Below are 19,007 nucleotides of genomic sequence, written 5' to 3'. Positions count from 1 at the left end.
CTTCAGCCCTCTCTGATACCCCATTTCCACTGCCATTGCATTGGTGAAACAATCTTTAGTAAAATGTGCGTTGCAGATGAAAATGTGACACTTTGACTGTCGTCTGTCCTCCATCCTAACGAAGTCCAACCACTGATTACACTACAGCCCAAAACTTGTTTGCGGGTGGGATTTCGTGTAATCCACTGTGTTGATTGCACCAGTTCACAAATGCCATTGTGAAAACAAACAACACACTAGACTAAAGTGGAGGAAACTAAAAATTAAAATGAAGACCTTCCGTTAGCTAATGCAATAAGTTAGGCTGGCTAACTACACCTAACTAAGTTAGCTAAGTAACTAGAAAGACAAACTGACAGACAGAGAGATATAACTAAGGCTATAATGCTACAATTATGGTAAAATACAAGAGAAGTTGACTAGCTAGCTCACAACGATCTTTATAAGTTTGCTGAGGACGATGAATGACTGCAGTTTCTGCTATAGTCATACATCATCGAACCATTTTAGCAACAGCTTAAATCTTTGAGCGCAAAATTAAGTTATTTATTTGGCAAACAGTGTGGCTAATCAACATTGTCAGGAAATGACAATGTTGATTAGCCACACTGTTTGAGGAAAAAACAATTAGAAAACAATGAGAAAAATATGAAATATCTTAAAAATGTCAAAATGCACTGGAGGGGGGCTTTAACCACACTGCATCTTGTACAACCGCTAACCAACCCAACCTCCTCTCTCTGGCCTCGGGGCGTATATAAATGTAGTGCTTAATTAATTTGAAAAAACGTTGCCTGTGAACATAAGTCAGGCAGTGATTACGTATGCCAATGCAACGTAATTGGAAACACAATTTAATAGTATATAAATGTAATTTCTGGGAAACAGGATTGTATGAGTCCACATTTACATGAAAGCAGCTTGACTGATTTACTGAAGCTGATAAGTCCTGACAGTAGGAGTCTCTATCATATTTTTGACTGTAAATTGTGCCATATGGAATGTATTATATGATTAATGAACTGGTTGTGTCCATTGGATGAGCCACCCCTCCTGCCTATAGGGGAAACTTATACAAAATTCCCCTCATCGCCCACCTCTACAGGAAATGAATGGACTTCTGAACATGGGTTTTGAACTGAAGTACATTAAATCTGAAATAAACTAAATCTGTTGATTCTGCTCCTGTTCTGCCACAAGACTGATGGGTCAAGTCTATTAAACGCATGACTGCCTCTATGTTGCACTCATTGCATGGGGTTACACTGCTATTAAGTCTGCACACAGACACACAAACAGATGTAATAACCTGCTCTAAAGTCAGACCTGGAAAAGAAACTGTGTCTGTAACTCAATTTTCCTTTAAATCCTATATTCCATGGACCCAAAATCTAATCAACAAAGTTACAGAGAGGGAAAGTACAATGGGTGCTATGTTTGTTCTCTTGCTTTGTTCCAGTGAGCAGTCAGATCTGTGCTGAAACTGTATTCTAATGAATAATAATCTGATGAATGTAGGAACAGGAAGATATTCAATTAAATCCATTGAAGCAGATTTGCCTTCTCCGGTAAGAATGTGTGACTGGTGTGTGTGTGTGTGTGTGTGTGTGTAGCTGTGTTCATACTGTATGTATATGTAGATATGTATATATGCATGTATCTGTCAGTTTTTGCCCAGAGGACAGTTAATATTTGTTATAATTGTTCTTTTAATTGTGCTGTGCTTTTTAGTGTGACATTGGACAGGAGGCAATTTGTTCTGCACCAGAGATTAATATAAATGACTATTGCAGAGATGAAAATGATATATAAATAAACATAAATATACATGGACTTTCTTCTCTTTTGTTCTGCATGTGTTTCAGCACCTCACTATGTGTCAGGCATTACAAAACTGTTTTATATAAGAAAACAGAAAGGTAATATTGGAAGGAACATGCTCTGCTTTTGATTGCACTCTTTCTATAGGAATTAGGAAAGAGAGATGGGGAATCAAATGCAACAAAGGTCACAGGCCAGACCTGAACCAGAGATGTCATGGCTCATAGTCAGCACCTTAACCCCTATAGGTCATTAAGGAACCCCAAAAACTGAAATTTAAGGCCTTTGGTAGATGCCAAAGTGACCGAATCCATGAAAAACAGCTGGAGTAGGAATGAAACTGCAGTAAAAAGTCCAGACATCATTAACAAAGGGCGGAAAATAATACATTGCTTTAACAGTGGGAGTAACAATCATAGAGATGCTACTGATATCATCATGGTGCTAACTGAAACAGCCTTGATCAAAGCTGACAAATCATAACAAATTGGCAGATACACAAGTGTGAACAACACTCATTATTTCAGTGAGAAGCAGATAAGAGAAGAAACAGGCAAAAACATTGTTTTGTCAGATATCAGGGAGAATAACACAAACAGGGCTGTCAGTGGTTATTTCAGACATCAGGTCTCCACTGAAGAATAATTCTTCATTCCTCTACTGAAATACTTTGAGTGTGAGTGCAAGCTTTAGATTCTTTGTGTGTGTTTGTTTGTGTCTTTCCTGGATCCAACACTCCACACTGCTTCACCTCACAAATAAATTACTCTGCCAAAAAGTCAAAGGAAAAGAAAAATTACATTTAACTTCCACAAAGGTTGCGTCTCATATAAAGTTGGATGACAAAACAATCAAGGAGGCTCAGAACAAAATAAAATAATGCAAAAAACTTCTGACTGACAGAACAACTTTGGCTGTTAGTCTCTGTGTTCAGTCACCAATGTCAAAAAGCAATTAGCAAAGGAACTTCTTTTAGACTGCAATCTTGTTCCAAACTCTGAAAGCTGCACTGTCACAAGGTTGCTTTTTAAACTGTCAATGCCTCCATGTGTTTTCATATTTCTAATTCAGTCGAATGTCAAGAGTAGGCTGTTATGTTCTTATTGGGAATTGCACCAGGAAATACAATTGGTAGAGGAATAAGAGACTGATCCTTTTTTTTTGGCTTACTGTGGATGCAAAAGATTTTGATCTGTATTCTCACAGAACATTTTGTTGTGTCACCCTAAGGAGTTTGTAACCAGAGTGTGTTGCACTGAAGATGCTACTATGTCTTTTACATGTATTATGTAAATTTGTCATCCTCAGGACTATTCTTTTTAGTAAGAATAATATTTTGCTGAACAATTTTCACCATAGGTTGATTAAGAGTACTGTACTTTACTACTATTGAGACCAGGATGGCCGAGTGGTTAAGGCGTTGGACTTAAGATCCAATGGGCAGATGCCCTCGTGGGTTCAAACCCCACTCCTGGTATAATAACAAGTTGTGTTGAGAACAAGTTGTGTTCATACACAGATGGTTCCCTTCCACCCTCAGGACTTGTGGTGGAAAGCACTGTGTGGGACAGGTTTTTAACATACTGACACTTGTGGTATAATAATTGCGGACAAGTTGTGTTCTTATACTGATGGCTCCCTTCCACATTCAGGACCTGTGGTTATCTTGGTAAGGCTCGGGTCGTTGGAAAACACAAGATTTGCATTTATACATCATCTGTGTGTGGTCAGGTTTTTAACAGACTGAACGATAGACCTACTACCTTGTGCCTTTCAAACAAGTGATTAGATGAGGGAATTGGATTCTTATCAATTAAACACAAAGTTTACAAACCTCTTACAAGTCAAGTCAAGACACTTCTTATTTTGGCTTTAGGGATGGAAATGTTGGTCTTTCGGCCAACCACTTTGATTCAGACTAAAATATCTGAACTGCTACGGCATGGATTGTCATGAAATTTGGTGCAAACATTCATGGTGGCCAGAGGATGACACTTAATGACTTTAGTGATCCCCTGGCTTTTCATCTAGCGCCATCATCAGGTCAAATTTGAAATGTTCCAATAGTTTGGTTTATCACCAAAACTAATGACATTCCCACAAGCCTCTGCAGTACATAAGTACACTGTGTTTTGTGCTAATTAGGAAGATGATGAACATGGTAAACATGATAGCTGCTTAACTTTAGTATGTTAGCATTGTCATTGTCAATCATAGGTCAATTAAGAGTACTGTATTTGGGACTAATCAAGACCAGGATGGCCGAGTGGTTAAGGCGTTGGACTTAAGTTCCAATGGGCAGATGTCCACGTGGGTTCGAACCCCACTCCTGGTATAAAGGTATAAGTTGTGTTCATACAGAGATGGGTCTCCTCAACATCCAGGAATTATGGTTGTCAGCCTCTAGTGGATGAAATGAAAAGCACTAAACTTGCATTGACACATCATCCTTTTGTGTTCAGGTTTTTAACAGAGTGAACAATTGACCTACTGCCTTGTGCCTTTCAAACAAGTGATTAGATAAGGGAATTGGATTCTTCTCAATTAATCATCCGGTTTACAAACCTCATAAAATTCAAGTCAAGGCACTTTTTATTGTGGCTCTAGGGATGGAAATGTTGGTCTTTCAGCCCATATTATTTATCAACGATCAATACCAGGATGGCCGAGTGGTTAAGGCGTTGGACTTAAGATCCAATGGGCAAATGCCCGCGTGGGTTCAAGCCCCACTCCTGGTATAACTTTGACAAGTGGTGTTCATTCACATTCTCATGAATGTGGCTAGCTTCCATTTCACTTGCTCACAAGCTTCAAGAACTGATGAGTGACTGAGGTTCTTACATGTCCATGATATGATCAAGTTGTTGGGCTTAAAAATGAAGCTATAATGTGGCCCGAACCCTGCTTCTTGTGCAAAGGTTATATACTACAAATCTTAGAAGCCTATATGCGCACAAGTGGTTGATGATTAATAGCTTGTTGGACAGAAAAGAACAAATCATTTTATTATATTATTAGGTTTTCACCATTGAAATTGACAGTGAAGACACCAGGATGGTTGAGTGGTTAAGGCGTTGCACTCAAAATGCAGTGGACACATCTCTTTGTGGGTTTAAATCCCATTCCTTTTGATCAACTGGACATACTGAGAGAATAACTACTGCCACAAGTTACTAAAGGCTATACAGTTTGAATGCTTTCTAAAATAGAGAGAGACCTCACTGTGCCTCTCCAGCAGGCTCATGTTCAGTGCAATCGTGAATACTGTAGTGGTGCAATTATAGTTGCTACTATGGTGATGAACAAAATAAAGATTGAACATAAGTTTGGTGCAGTAATGGCTATTTGGAACTCTGCAGTGTTTGTATTCATTACAGCTCCATTATGTTTTCACCCTGACACACCAACAAATGGAAATAAACAGATCTCAAAGGCTGTTAAAAACACTGTTCTTTGTTAGGAGGAAATGTGAAATTCAAACAATATAAAAACACTGTAAATCTGTGCCAAATGTTTTACCCTGAGGACAGTTATCCCACAATAACAGTATGTTCCTGGAAAATTAACGCTCCACACTTTTAAAACAGGTGATCAATGAAAACATCTGGTGCATTGTATGGTTGAAATTGCACATGATTACTTATCTAAGGAATACAATGGTAAAACTCCTGTATCTGCAGTGATGTCTCAGAAATGGCAGAGAGGGTAAAATGATGGTTCGACGGCTGACCAGTGAGAAGGGTTTTGGTGGGACTGACCTGTCGATGATGCCACACATGTCGATCTGCAGGTGGCTGTAGTTTCCCAGCAGCCTTTGCTGCACCATGATCAGATCCACTGGCTGGTTCTCCACAGTGAGGAGACGCATGCAGCCTTGGAAGATGTTAAAAGGATTTTTACATCCCTGACTGTTCTCTTCAGCAGGACAACCTGTACAAGAAAGGGAGGAGAGCAGTTATGCAGTTGAACAACAATGCCGAGAGTCACGTTTTTTTCCCTCGAAATATCAAAGCTGCACCAGACTTAACCCCATTGTTTAGGCAAAATTAATGTGACAGTGATTTAGTAAAGATCAGAAAACACACTTTTCTTTACTGTAATGATTAATCTGCAGTGTTATTTTCTATAGGGGTTCAAACCCACTGTGATTTACTAAAGAGTAACATAAAGTGATGCTGTGGTAAATGTGGAAGAACGCCTCAATTCTCTGTACGGTAGAACACAAAGTAATTTATGGTGTGTTGCTACTGGAATAATGCAAATATATGCCAAGCCTTGAACAAATGAATACGGGTAATTTTTTTCTCTTTGTAGTCCATTTAATGTGGAAGAGGAGATAGTGAGAGTGCACAAGTGTAAATGTGTGAGTGTGTACGTGCTGGATGATAAAAAGCCTAAGGCAGTTCAAGAACATGGCTGGACTGCAATATTGCTGAGCAGAGAGAGGACAAAAGAGATGAGATTTAAGAGAAAGAGGCAGTAAGGATGCCAGTGGAGAGTGAAACAAAGGGAGGAGAGGAGAGGAGAGAAGAGTGAAGAGGAGAAAGAAAACAGGAAAAGAAATAGGAGAGAGAAAGAAGAGGAGAGCAGCATGAGAGACAGAAAGAGTAAAGAGAGAAATGAGAGGAGGAGAAGGGGAAAGATAAAGCAGACTTATAACTTTCATTATAAAAGAGCCACAAGCTAAATTTGGCTCAGTGCACACACAACTGTAGAGGTGACCATTCACAACACCAACCCGTACTGTGCATTATATAAAATATAAAAAAAGTTTCAAATATTAATACACGTCTTTCAGGGCAAACACAACAAAGCTCATTTAAACCACACTGAAACAGAAACACACACATTTTGGAGTCAGTTTGGTGTATTATACTCCTGTATTGTCCTTTGTGGTTGTTTTCTTTGTCTGACAATTTCCACAGACACATAAGGAATTTAGGATAATAAACATAATAAATACCTTTAAACTTTACTATTACACAGTGATTCCCTATTACAGACAAAACTAAAAACACTGTGGAGGCTAAACACTGGCATGTTGAATGATCCCACTTTTAGAAGTTCAATGGAGACAGACCTAGCTGTTTATTTACAGGACAATGATAATGGGGAGGTATTATGGGATGCAGCCAAAGCTGTTCTCAGGGGGAAGATCATAGCCAGGAAGGCCGTGTTGAAAAAGATAAAAGCCTAAATATTGTTAGGACTGCAGGAAAAATAGAGAGATCTAAAACAAGCACATATTGTTAATAAAGAGCCCTGTATTTTACACCAAATTAGAAATGTCAAGCAGGAAATGGATATAATATTAAGTGAGGAAGTTGAGCAAAACATAATGTTTATGAAGCAGAGATATTATGAGGCAGGCCCCAAAGCGGCAAAATTGCTTGCTTGGAGGCTTAGAAAACAACAAGCAGAAAACACCATTTACAAGATTAGAGACCCTGTTACAAATAACAGTACTAGCAGTCTGGAGGGTATACAAAAAACATTCGAAACATACTACAAATCTTTATATTCCCAATCAGACCAGGTCTATAGACACACAATTGTTGAATATCTGAATTCTTGAGACCTCCCTCTGCTAGGTAAAGAAATTAATGATAAACTTATCTTACTAATAACAATAGAGGAAATAGGTAAAGCTATTTCAAGCCTGAATAAGTCATCTGGTACTGATGGGTTCCCCCCAGAATAGTACAAATCAATGAGAGAACACTCGTTCCCTTTACGGGAGACCTTTTTAATTACATTATAAAAGAAGGCTCCCCACCCCACCCACCCCACCCTCCTGGAGGGAGGCCTTTATAAGTTATCCCCAAAGAAGGAAAGGACAGGATGGACTGTAAAGGATATAGACCTATCAATGTCTTAAACACAGACTATAAACTGTACATCACCATCTTAACAAAGAGGATGGAAACTGCAATGCCTCTGTTAATAGATGAGGCCCAAACAGGACTCATAAAAAAAAGACAAACCCAAGACAACATAAGCAGAGTCCTAAATATCATTGAGCGGATTAATAAGGAAAAGTTAGCTCTATTGTTCTTAGTTTAGATGCTGAAAAAGCTTTTGACTTGGTCAGGCGGGGATTTCTTTATCTAGTAATGAACAGACTCAGCTCCAGTGAAGATTTTATACAATGTATTCAGGCACTTTACTCTTCTCCTACTGCAAGAATAAAGTTTAATGGCAGCCTTTCTAACTCCATCACTCTGTGACACGGCTGCAGGCAGGGCTGCCCAGTTAGCCCCAGTCTCTTCAATTTATTCATCAAACCTCTAGCCCAAGCAATATGACAGGAGACAAAACTAAAAGGTATATCTATAGGAGGAGTGGAATATAAAGTAGGTTTGTATGCAGATGATGTACTGATTACAATCATGGACCCAGGTTCAGGCCTACCTCTAGTAATGAAAATGCTGGTTACATATATGGTATATTCAGGGTATGTCCTTAACATACACAAAACCCAGTTTATGACATTTAGTTACACTTCCATGCAAGAACTTATTGCAAAGTATAATTTCAACTGGCATTCATCCCATATCAAGTACTTGGGAGTAAATTTACCCAAAGATCTGTCGCAGGTATTTGATATTAACTATAATTGCATTAACAAAAAAATATATGATGAACTCAATGCTTGAGGTTTGCTCCCTCTCGACTTTGGCAGCATAATAAGGTCAATTAAAATTAATATTCTTCCTAGATTATTATATCTTTTCCTATGACTTCCAATAGAAATCCCTCAGAAACAATTTATTGAATGGAATAAGCATATTTCACGATTCATTTGGAATAAAAAGAGACCAAGGGTGAAATTCTCTACCCTTCAGCTGCTGGAGAAGAGTGGGGGCATGACCCTCCCATCCTCAAGGGATTATTATTTATCAGCTCAGTTGAGACCACTTTTATACTGGTGTAATCCATTTTATATAGCCAAATGAGAGACTATGGAATTATCTTTAATAGACACACTAACTGTCATTGCCTGGTTATGTCGGCAAGGAGAAGGAAATATTCCAGATGGCAAGTCAATGGGTGAGTTTCTCACTGAAAGTATGGGTGGAATTGGTTAAACGTTTACAACCCCATGGGTTAAACTGCTTAGATGGCCAGGCATATGACCCTGACTTTACGCCAGCATCACAAGATCACAGATAGAGATAATGAGTCCATTCTGGCATCACTTCCATATGCAAGGTTGTTAAGAAATTGGAGCTTAACAGTTTTGATCAGTATTTACAGCTTCTTGATTATTTCTGTAAATAGGTAAAAAGGGTCTAATCCAAGAGAGCCACCAATAGCTATTCACATATTTATTGATGCTTAGAACTCAGGAAGCAATAAAGGTCTTATAAACAAGTTATACCATAGCATCACTTCATCAAAAATAAGGACACTACAGACTATGTGAAACAACAATTGGGAAATGAGCTGCACACTGAAATAACTGAGGACATGTGGCTGAACGCCTGGGAAACACAGTTGTTCTCCACCAACTCCCGGACTTGGAGAGACTTCTGTTGGAAAAACTTTTTTATCACTCCCAAACAGAAATCTAAACCAACTGGTACCCAGCTATGTTGCTGGAGGGAGTGTGGAGAAATCACGGTCAATCATGCTCATGTTTTCTGATCTTGCCCCTCTATTCAGTCCTTCTGTAAGAAAGTAGCAACAATCATCTCAAAAATCCTGGGTTTTAGCATAAGTATAATATTCACATCCCTCTACCTTGGACATATCCCTGACGGGCTAAGTAAAGATGATACCTACCTCCTGGAGATCTTGCTGGCAGTGAGTAAAAAGGCCATAACAAAATGCTGACTTCAGAAGAATTGTCCCACTGCTCTTACAGCCTCTTTGTCAATATTGTTAAACACTTACAACTTCTTGAACAGATGACCTACTCCATATGGCTCCAAAAAGAATTAGGAGAAAAATGGTGGAAAAAATGGCATGTTTAATGAGACAGATATCCCATAATTATTGCTTGTATCATGTGCAATATTTTATTTTACATCAGGCAAATTTGTTTTGACATATTGACTATTCCCATGACCTCTAATTTGTTTTTCTTTGTTGTTGTTTTTTTTGTTTGTTTTCTGTTTCTAGTTGGCTTTTTGCTTGCTGTTCTGACAATGTGAAAAATGTTCATGTTTAAAAAGTTAAAAAAAACCCCATTTCAGACAGAACAGTGGGAGGCTATAGTATAGTTTTAAGTACACATGTATAGTCATAAAAGGTAGTAGCTTCCTTGTATATGAAAAGACTCAATTTTAGCTGAATTTACTACTGAAAACATAACTCATATGTTAAAAAAGTACAGACATGAAAGGTATTAATAGATTGTTTTATAAATGAGGCAAATTAAATTTACCCTTAGGTTAAACATGCCTGATTCAAAATCATAGTATAGGTTAACTATCACTCAGCTGCTAAATGTAGCTGAACTAGCAAAACTACCTCTGAATACTGATTTATGTTTCACTCAGTGTTTCACCTGTCTGTATTTCAGTGAACATAAACACCGGTATGCTGATGTTGAGGATTTATCTTCGTAATTTTCAGGATGGTGTACCAGAACGGCTCAGTAACAGTTGTTGAATTACTAATAAAGATGCTCTTGAAAACACACGTGTTTAAGTCTTACCACCAAAGAAGAGTTGACTTCCTATGCTGACAGGAAATGAAGGGCTGGCATGAGCAACCCCTCCTTCTTCTTTATCTACACTGATGGTCAGACGACCTCTTCTGGAGTTCAGCTCCACTGAATGCCACTGACCATCATTCAGGCCAGAACCTGGGAAAATATTCAATAATAACAATAATTCTGTATTATTTATGTTCATTTGTGTAGCATTATACTAAAAAGTATTATGAACTGCTTCACAACAATGGTAAAATTGATGAAAGGTGAGGGGTTAAAGGTGAAATTAAAGGTTAGAGGTTTTGAGTTTTAAGGTGACCAGATTTAAAGGTTGGGATTTAGCTTTCAGGTTTGGAAACAGAGGTAAAAGGTTAGAAATTAACTCTATAAACTGTTAGACTGACCTGTGCTGAGCTCCAGCAGCGCCTTGCCAGCTTTATGGATCTGTAGCTGGAGTCTGGCCTCACTCAGGTACAGCCAGACCACGCCCTCTTGAGGGAGGTCAAAAGTGAGCAGAAGCCCCGCCTTGTTCCACGTCCTGAACTGAAACCCCACGGACACGCCCCCAGAGGTGGATGTCGTCGCCCCCGGCAACTGGAGGAAACTCTGGGGGCCGGGGAATGTCACGGCAACAGAAACTGGCTCAGCACAAGAAAAGGTCACATTGCCCTGAGACAGATAGATGCAGAGTGGAGAGAAAAAGAGGGGAGGTGGGGGTGAAAAAAATGATTACTAGAGAGATAAAACAACAAAAAACATGAATATTAATCAGTTGCAGAGGGCGTGTCGATGTGACCTCATGTCGCAGTGATCTCATCAGCAAGTCTCCTTGAGAATAAAGGCCATGAAAGCAAACTGAAATACCAATGTCACCCAGCTTGGAGGTGTAAGGAGGAGGTATGTGAACAGTACTATATAGACATTTCAGTTGTGGTCCATTGTTTTGAGTAGTGGTAATGGCACCAGGTCCATTGCTAAGGCTGCAGCAGTAATATATTACACTCCCGGCTCTCTGCTGGGAATATCAGCCCGCTATCTTTATAATACTCCGGTAACACGGATGACATCTAAGAGCCCTTTGTAGAGCTGTTAAAGTGATATATGGAAGTACATGGTGGAGGATGCAGAGCCACTGCAAAATATAAAGTAAAAAGTGAGCTATAAAATCCCCCAAAAGCCATTCACTACTACACACGCACACACCTACGCACACATACATCACCGAAGGCTTGACTTTATTTTGTTATCATGCCTTTAAATATGGCCAGCAGTGGCCTCTATATTAAAATGGACTATAACTTTCTTAATACTCTTCTACCTTAAGAGCTACAGCGCTCTTGTAAAACAGCCTCTATTAGATCTTCAGCCATGCATGTGAATCTCTTTACTGAGAATTCTTGCCTCTCTGCTCTCTGCTCCTTTACTGTAATGAGAAACCATTTATTAGAAATGTTCAGAGCTGCTCTCCACTGAGCTCTTTCCACTTATTGTTATTGTAGGAACATCTGAAGGTCCTATAATGACAAAGACAAGGAAGTGTTACTGAAAGTCTCACCACTTCTTTGTCCTCTCATCACTCACTGTCCTTGTTAAGAGCTTGTTAGCTTCATTAACCAGCTAGCAGCTCGTTAGCGGCAGCGGCAGTATCCAGATGATTTCCCAGTGGGACGGCATGGATGTCGATATGTATAAGCGCATCCCTGCATGTACATACACCTTCATGTACACTACATGTTGACCTGTGGTAATTTGTGTTTGTACTGTGCTAAGTAATTAGCTATTGTAGAAAAATATGCATTGGCTCCTTCGCTCCTGTGTCCTCACGGTACACAGGAGGACATTTTGTAATAAGTCACAAAAAACACCAAGCAGAATGTTTTATTAGCTTTTGGAGGGCCAAAAGAATTTTATGCACAAGGCCAAATTTAGCCTGAAGTTTTATTTTTAGGTCCAGCTATCAATGCCGTATTCTCTCTCAGATATAGAAGTTCTTTGCTTTCCCCAAATGATTTAAGTGAGCTGTCGCAACCACACTGGTCACAAAACGACTCTACGGGGTACCACAAAAGATATGAAAGAATCTCAATCCAGACAGTCTCTGGAATGAGGAGATCTGGAGCACACGGGTTGTAGTGAGAGATTTTTAAAAAGGTGCAGCAACACACGTTTCGACATGGAGCACGTCTTTATGAAAGCAAGAAGAGTCAGCGGCAGGTTCTGGACATTGCCTATGTCTAACCAATGCCATATTGTTACAGCATACATTGTAAAAAATCAGAAAAACTCAAAAAATCTAATTTCTTAAGAAACATTTTAGAGAAGATAACACTAAAAGAATCCCTGATAGTTTAATTTCTTCAAACAGCAATATGGCATTGGCTAGATGTAAGCAACACCCTGAACCTGTCCATCCTTTGAGAATTATGGTGAAGACGTGCTTTATGTCTACTGTTGTGGTATCTCTTTTTATATCTACACTTTTAAGCCTAATATATCAATGCTGATATATGAAGATCGTGAGTATGCAAATACTGTAGCTTATCTCTTTATCTCTTTATTCCCATATAAAGCATATGAACATAACATGGGGCATGACGATAACAAGATTTAGCCCTTAAAATTAGATCATGCAAGTGGGTTTCGCTGATGATGCTGCTGTGGAGGAAGGGTTGATAAAATGCTAAAATAATGTATAATGACTGGCTGAATGCGTGTCACATAATAGCAGAGAAACTAATGCTGTCTACTAGAGCACACATTCAGGTTTCACTGCATTATTTTAAGCAGGTATGGTTGTGATTTATGGGAAGTGTATCCCAGTGGGGGTGTAGTTGTCATCCCCATTTCACCACTATCTAATGGGTGTCAACTGCTGCCGCACCCAATAAAAGACAATACAAAAACATAAAAGTCTTGCTACACTAGGAATTAAGTCATGGAACTGCATTAATTGATTTCTGGCCTCTAAGGGGCAGAAAAACAAAATAAACACAAAGCCCTGACACATCTTATAAAGTTGTTGCTAACATGTTAGCAAAACAGTTGCCTATTGACACATCCAGCAAACATTAGCATTCATTTGGAGTTGTGTTTCTGGTTGGTCTCCACCAACTCCTGAGAAAAAATGTGTGGCTGTTTAGCTGCTTGACGTTTTACTCTCTTCACTAGCTAGCTGCTAACATTGTCAGATACATTGGCAACATTGGCAGGTACCATACAGTGGGTTTATCAGAGCCTTTTCGCTGAAAACAGCTGCTGCTGCTGCTGCTGCTGGAAACAAGGTTGATGGGAGACTGAAACAAAACAGTAAATGTGGCATAAAACCAAAACAATAAGCTAAAAGTTGAGCTACAGAGCTGGTGATAATTCTCTTTGGGATTTGTCACTTCAAGTGACCCTTTTCACATTACACATAGTACAACTTGTGTAACAAGGAGGTCACTTGGCTTAGCAAGATGTTTGTTAGCAGCATTACTGCTTAGCTACATTACCAGCAAGCAAATGTTACAAAACATGATGAAAGACTGAAACAAAACAGTTGATATGGCATAAAACCAAAACAATGAGCTAAAAGAGGCAAAATTTCAGTTCACTAAGGTGGTGACTGGTTGTGTTTAGCTACTTAGCATCACATTAATTTGCTCATACCAGCTAAACGAACTTACCATTACAGTAACCTGGTTGTCTTTGTGTTTCGCTAGTTCTATCAGGTTGAGGCCATTGTACAGCAGGTTTTCCAGGCAGCCATGGAAGTTCCTCTTGGACAGGACTGGTTTCTGAGAGTGGACAGCCCCAACACTCAGCTGTATGGGAACAAAAACACACACAAAATGCACAAAAAAGTTAATGTGTATTCATTTTGTGTAGGTAGGTGTGAGTCTGTGTCAGAGCCATGTGTTGCATCCCACCTGCTCGATGTCCCAGTGGTTGAACTCTGCAGGGATTTGAACCCTTTCTGTGTGTTTGTCCACAGTGAGGTTGAGGTGAGAGCTGCGCCGCTCCACTGCTACATGGTGCCAATGTTGGTCATCTAATAGGCTGCCGAGGGAGGCGAGACGCCGGGGTTCAGAAGATGAACTCCTACCTGGAAGAGAGGAGAAGGAGGAAGCTATAAAGAAGGGTGGAGCAGGAGGAAGAGGAATGAGCAGGTGAAGGGTAGGGAGGTGACAAAGACAAAAAGACGATGGAAGAGAGGGAAGATGAAGATCAGACAGAGGAGAGACATGAGGACATTGAGGTGGTAAAGGTAGATGAAAAAGAGTAATAGGAAAGTAACAGAAGGGAAAATAAGATGAGAGCATGCAGAGGAATGAGAACAAGATTAGAAAGGAGGAAAACAAGGATGAAGAGCAGGAGGAAGATTGGTAGAAAGTCAGGAGATAAATAGTACGAGGGAAAAAAAAGAAGAGCAGAAAGAGGATGGTGGATGAACCAAGATGGGAAATCGGTAGAGACATCAGTTGGATGAAAAAAAAGATGAGGATGGAGGGATTGCAAAGGATGAAGGGGAGGCGGGAGAGAATAAAGCAGACAAATAGAGATAAATAGACCATCATGGTGGACTAATCACACAGTGAGAAATGGAAATTACAAAGACACAAACTCGTTTAATCAACACATCACCACTGTTTAATTGGCGAAGTTTAGCTTCATTGGGAAGCTGCATTGACCAAACGTGTGTTTACTTTCTTTGTTATCCATCCTGCTATTCTGGTTGTTTGATATGCAGGTTTTCCTCTATTCGGTGTAACAGCAGGTAACCTATTTTCACCTCAGTTATGTAATTTGTTAGGCTGTTTTCTCCTTTTCTATCTTTAGTTATCTGACCTGCTAATCTGGTTATTTTGACCTGGTGTCAAGGGATGCCAGCCTGATGACAGCTCCAACACACCAGCCTACATATTGTGTCTAAATATTTCACTTTTCTCAGTATCCCACAGAGAGGAGCACAGCGAGGTCATATTCTCTCATCTCATTAGGGACTACTGGGTATCTGCATACTTGCACAGAGAACTGAAAGCAAATTTGGGTCGCACTTTATTTTGTGGTACACTAACAAGACATAATGTGCCATACTTTGTATCAAATTAGACAAAAACTAGAAATATGTTCTTTATTAGACAGTAAACACAATTATACCCTAACTAGCAAAATACCCTCTAAGAAAGTCTAATAAGGGTCTAACAGTGGGAAATAAAGATGCAATGTCCTGGCTGCTTCCATAGCCTAATGTTACTGGGATAGTGACATGGCATTAAATGGTCTGATGTCTTAACTGGTATGGAGGAGAGCATTGAGGAAGCATGTATTGGGCTATGTATTACTATCTACAAACTCCACAGGACTCTGGAGAACATCCAGGTTATGAGGGACGTGTGAAGCAGCGACCAGATGTGACCTGATGTGGTTTGACTTTAGTTTACAGTACAGTTTTCTTCTAATGAACAAAGGACCCTGTAAGATAATGAAACTATGATAAATAAAGGACAAATGTATCGTCCTCTGAGCTCAGTGTTTTATCTTGACAATTATAAAGGCTATACCCGATATAATATGGCATCACATTCATCTGATTATAGCCTGCGTTGTCTAATTAAGCTGTCATAGGTCCATGTTGGCAGCATTAAATGTGGTGTCTAATTACAGCATAATTTGGTAGTAAGGGGAGAATAGCGTCTAACTGTAGTATATTTTGGATCTGATATGGCATTGTAGACTATGATCTTATAAAATGGTGTGTAATAGTGTATTAGGATCACCTAATTGGTTTCTAATTAGAGTATAATTTTGTATAATTGTGTTTAAGTATAGTATATTTGGGGTCTCATACGGCATTATATGTGGTCTCTAATTACAGCATAATTTAGGTGCATGGTGTCTAATTAGGGTATGACTGCGTTTATTGTCTAATAAAGAACATATATTATTATTTAAGTACTGCATATTATGTCTTATTAGCGTACCGTAAAATAAAATGTGACCCAAATTTGTGACAATGCTTCATTTGAATAAGTGCAGAGGAAAGTGAGACATCATTAATGATAGATGAGCACCAGACGGTCCAAATAAATGGATCCACCCCCAAAGTACTGGGAGAGAAACTTTGTGTTTCTGCTGAGAGAAGGAACTCTAGAAAGAGCTGAATACAGTCAGTCATTAAAAATGTATTAGATATTCTTTAGGGAGAGACAATTTCAACTTCAGAGAGAGAGAAACCGAGACAGAGAGGAGGAGGATGGACTTGATGGACAAATGTGTCTTTGATGTTTCAGCTCATTTGGTGAGATGAATGAGAAAAACAACTTTATCCAGAGAGAGAAAGTTTGCATGTGGGCCTACATGATACAGAGGGAGTCTGTCCTGTCAACACATTTATTGTGAATTATTTGATTACAGTCTAGACGAATGGAAAGAGATGGTGCAATCAATATTAGAGGAAGGATAGCGCGACTTAAAAACGAATAAGATCATTTCATTGGCATTGATTAAAGGAATAATTATTACCTGGTGGGAGGTTGAGAAGAAAGAGAGAGGAGAATAGGATTGAGTATTTTATTGGATGGACGATTTGATTACTGTGTAAATGAGAAGGCAGAGAAAGCAGGAATCAATATGAGAGATCAGAGGGCAAACAAATAGAAAAATCCTTTATTGTTATTAATATAGGGGACCATCTGTCTTTCTTTTCATCTCCGTCTCTTTTGTATGTGAAGTTTCAGTCTGTACATGGATGGTGTGGAGTCAGGAGGGAGTGTATGTGTGTGTGTGGATTGTGACATGTGACATTTGGGAGAAATTTGACATTCCCAGAATAGCGGCATGTTTTTTTTCCACTTCCAAAAATTCAAATGCAAAGACAGAGCAGCCCAGTGGGGTTTTGACCACTCAGGGTTAGGAGGTGTTTTTACTGATGTCTGATGATATTGCAAAGCATACCGTAAAATGACATTCTCTCAATCGAATTCAATGGTTTGTTAAAAAGAAATGAGAGAAGACAAAGATTCCTGTCTGATGTCAGTGACATTGTTCCTGATATTGTCTTTTTCATTTTCACCAAGGCCTTAAATGTGATTTAATTTGACACTAAACTCTTGGAAGAGCTGTAAAGAGGCAAACAGAAGCAGATTGTGGTTGTACTGGTTTCATCGTACAGGCAGGCAGGTGCTGAATAAGCAAGAATGCTCACAATAAGCTTTGAAAAATAAAGCTCAAAACAAACTCAAACTGCTAATGAATCCAGCATTTGTTGTTCTTGTCAAGGGGGATCAAACTGTACAGTATGTGCTTGTCTCAACATCACAGTTGGTGCTGAAGTCTTTTTTTTTGTTTTATTTTATCATTCTAGACATGTCCTCAAGACAGTTTCACTTCATTGTATCTGGTCTGATTTCTATTAATCCCCAAATGATTATTTACTTAATAAAAGCCACTGAGTATCGAGGCATATGGAGATTTTGACATGGATAATGTAAATTGGGTTTTCTACATACAAGTGATAATACCTCTGTATCTACCTGCATATTGTTGCCACTTTAAAGCCAAAAAAGGCCATGGTACATTATGTTTTAAGTTTTTACTGTAAGTTTTGTGTAGTACTGTAATTTTATAATCCACTTTTTGGTTTTTATTTAGTATTTTAAACCGGTATTTCAAATGTGACTTCTACTGGTCTTTCATGTTGGAGTACTTGATATGCAGTGTGTGATTTCCCAATGTGTTTAGCTGCCAAGGCAGCATCACAATATGATCAACCAGTAATCATCTCATATCAGACATCCACTGATTAGAGCCCTGCAGTGCAGCAACGTAGCTGATTGTGGCTTATGACCTGTGTAGTATTTCATGGCTCTGAGGTAACAACTGTTTCTGCATGTTAGTAAAGGGAAAATGTGGTTTTCTTGAAGCATTGAGGCTTTCCATGCAGGCAGTTGTGTTGAAAATGGGCAAATTTCTGTAATAAAGACACATTATATGATCTGAATACAAATGAAATGCCTTTTTGAAATCTTTACCAAATATACTCACAAGAATCACAACAACTCCCATACCAATCACGTTGAAATTAGTTTTTCAGTTTGCTGTCACACACATGACAACCACAGAAACCACACCGAGGGAAATGAAACAGGAGCTGATTTTACAGGTATTTGAGTTCCTTGAATTATAAACATACAGATCATTGAAGAAAAACACTCCTTGAGCATCATTCTCAATGTAATTACCGGTCTGGGCTGATAAAAAATGTTTATGATAGTGTTTATCAAAACTTACTATATTAATCATGTCATATTACTAGACATTTCCATTATTTTAAGTTACAATCTGTTCTTTTTAGCGACAAGATGAGACAGTCGTAGGTGAATAGCATCAGGTTGTTAGGACTGAAAGTGGTTGGGAGCCTTGGCAAGGTTGTGCCCTGCTGTCGATTCAAAAGACAGAACATAGATGTTGGCGGGCGAGAGCCACAGCAGTGACCTCTCGCTGTCTGAAAACACCTCAAAAAAGAGATGGTGGACAAATGACAAAA

At 39.0% G+C, this 19,007-nt stretch overlaps 1 protein-coding gene and 3 non-coding genes across 6 annotated transcripts in view; 3 read left to right on the top strand and 1 right to left on the bottom strand.

Annotated features, from left to right (window-relative positions):
- The window catches only part of LOC122993073 (contactin-associated protein-like 4), a 135,141-nt gene that overhangs the window by 53,906 nt on the left and 62,228 nt on the right, over positions 1–19,007 (bottom strand). For all 3 annotated transcript variants that reach the window (XM_044366932.1, XM_044366931.1, XM_044366930.1), the window contains exons 6-10: positions 14,389–14,564; positions 14,146–14,283; positions 10,885–11,149; positions 10,484–10,633; positions 5,580–5,751 (exon numbers count right to left, since the gene is read on the bottom strand). In XM_044366932.1, the coding sequence (XP_044222867.1) occupies positions 5,580–5,751; positions 10,484–10,633; positions 10,885–11,149; positions 14,146–14,283; positions 14,389–14,564 (901 nt within the window). The remainder of the gene's footprint in view (positions 1–5,579; positions 5,752–10,483; positions 10,634–10,884; positions 11,150–14,145; positions 14,284–14,388; positions 14,565–19,007) is intronic.
- Positions 3,216–3,298, top strand: trnal-uaa. Its single transcript has one exon. It is a non-coding gene; the product is annotated as a tRNA-Leu (tRNA).
- On the top strand, positions 4,074–4,156 carry trnal-uaa. The gene has a single exon. It is a non-coding gene; the product is annotated as a tRNA-Leu (tRNA).
- trnal-uaa lies at positions 4,477–4,559 on the top strand. The gene has a single exon. It is a non-coding gene; the product is annotated as a tRNA-Leu (tRNA).

Source organism: Thunnus albacares, chromosome 12 (assembly GCF_914725855.1).
Source record: "Thunnus albacares chromosome 12, fThuAlb1.1, whole genome shotgun sequence".
Lineage (NCBI taxonomy): Eukaryota > Metazoa > Chordata > Actinopteri > Scombriformes > Scombridae > Thunnus > Thunnus albacares.
The sequence above is the reverse complement of the archived record's forward strand: the minus strand, read 5'-3'. Positions and strand labels throughout refer to the sequence as shown.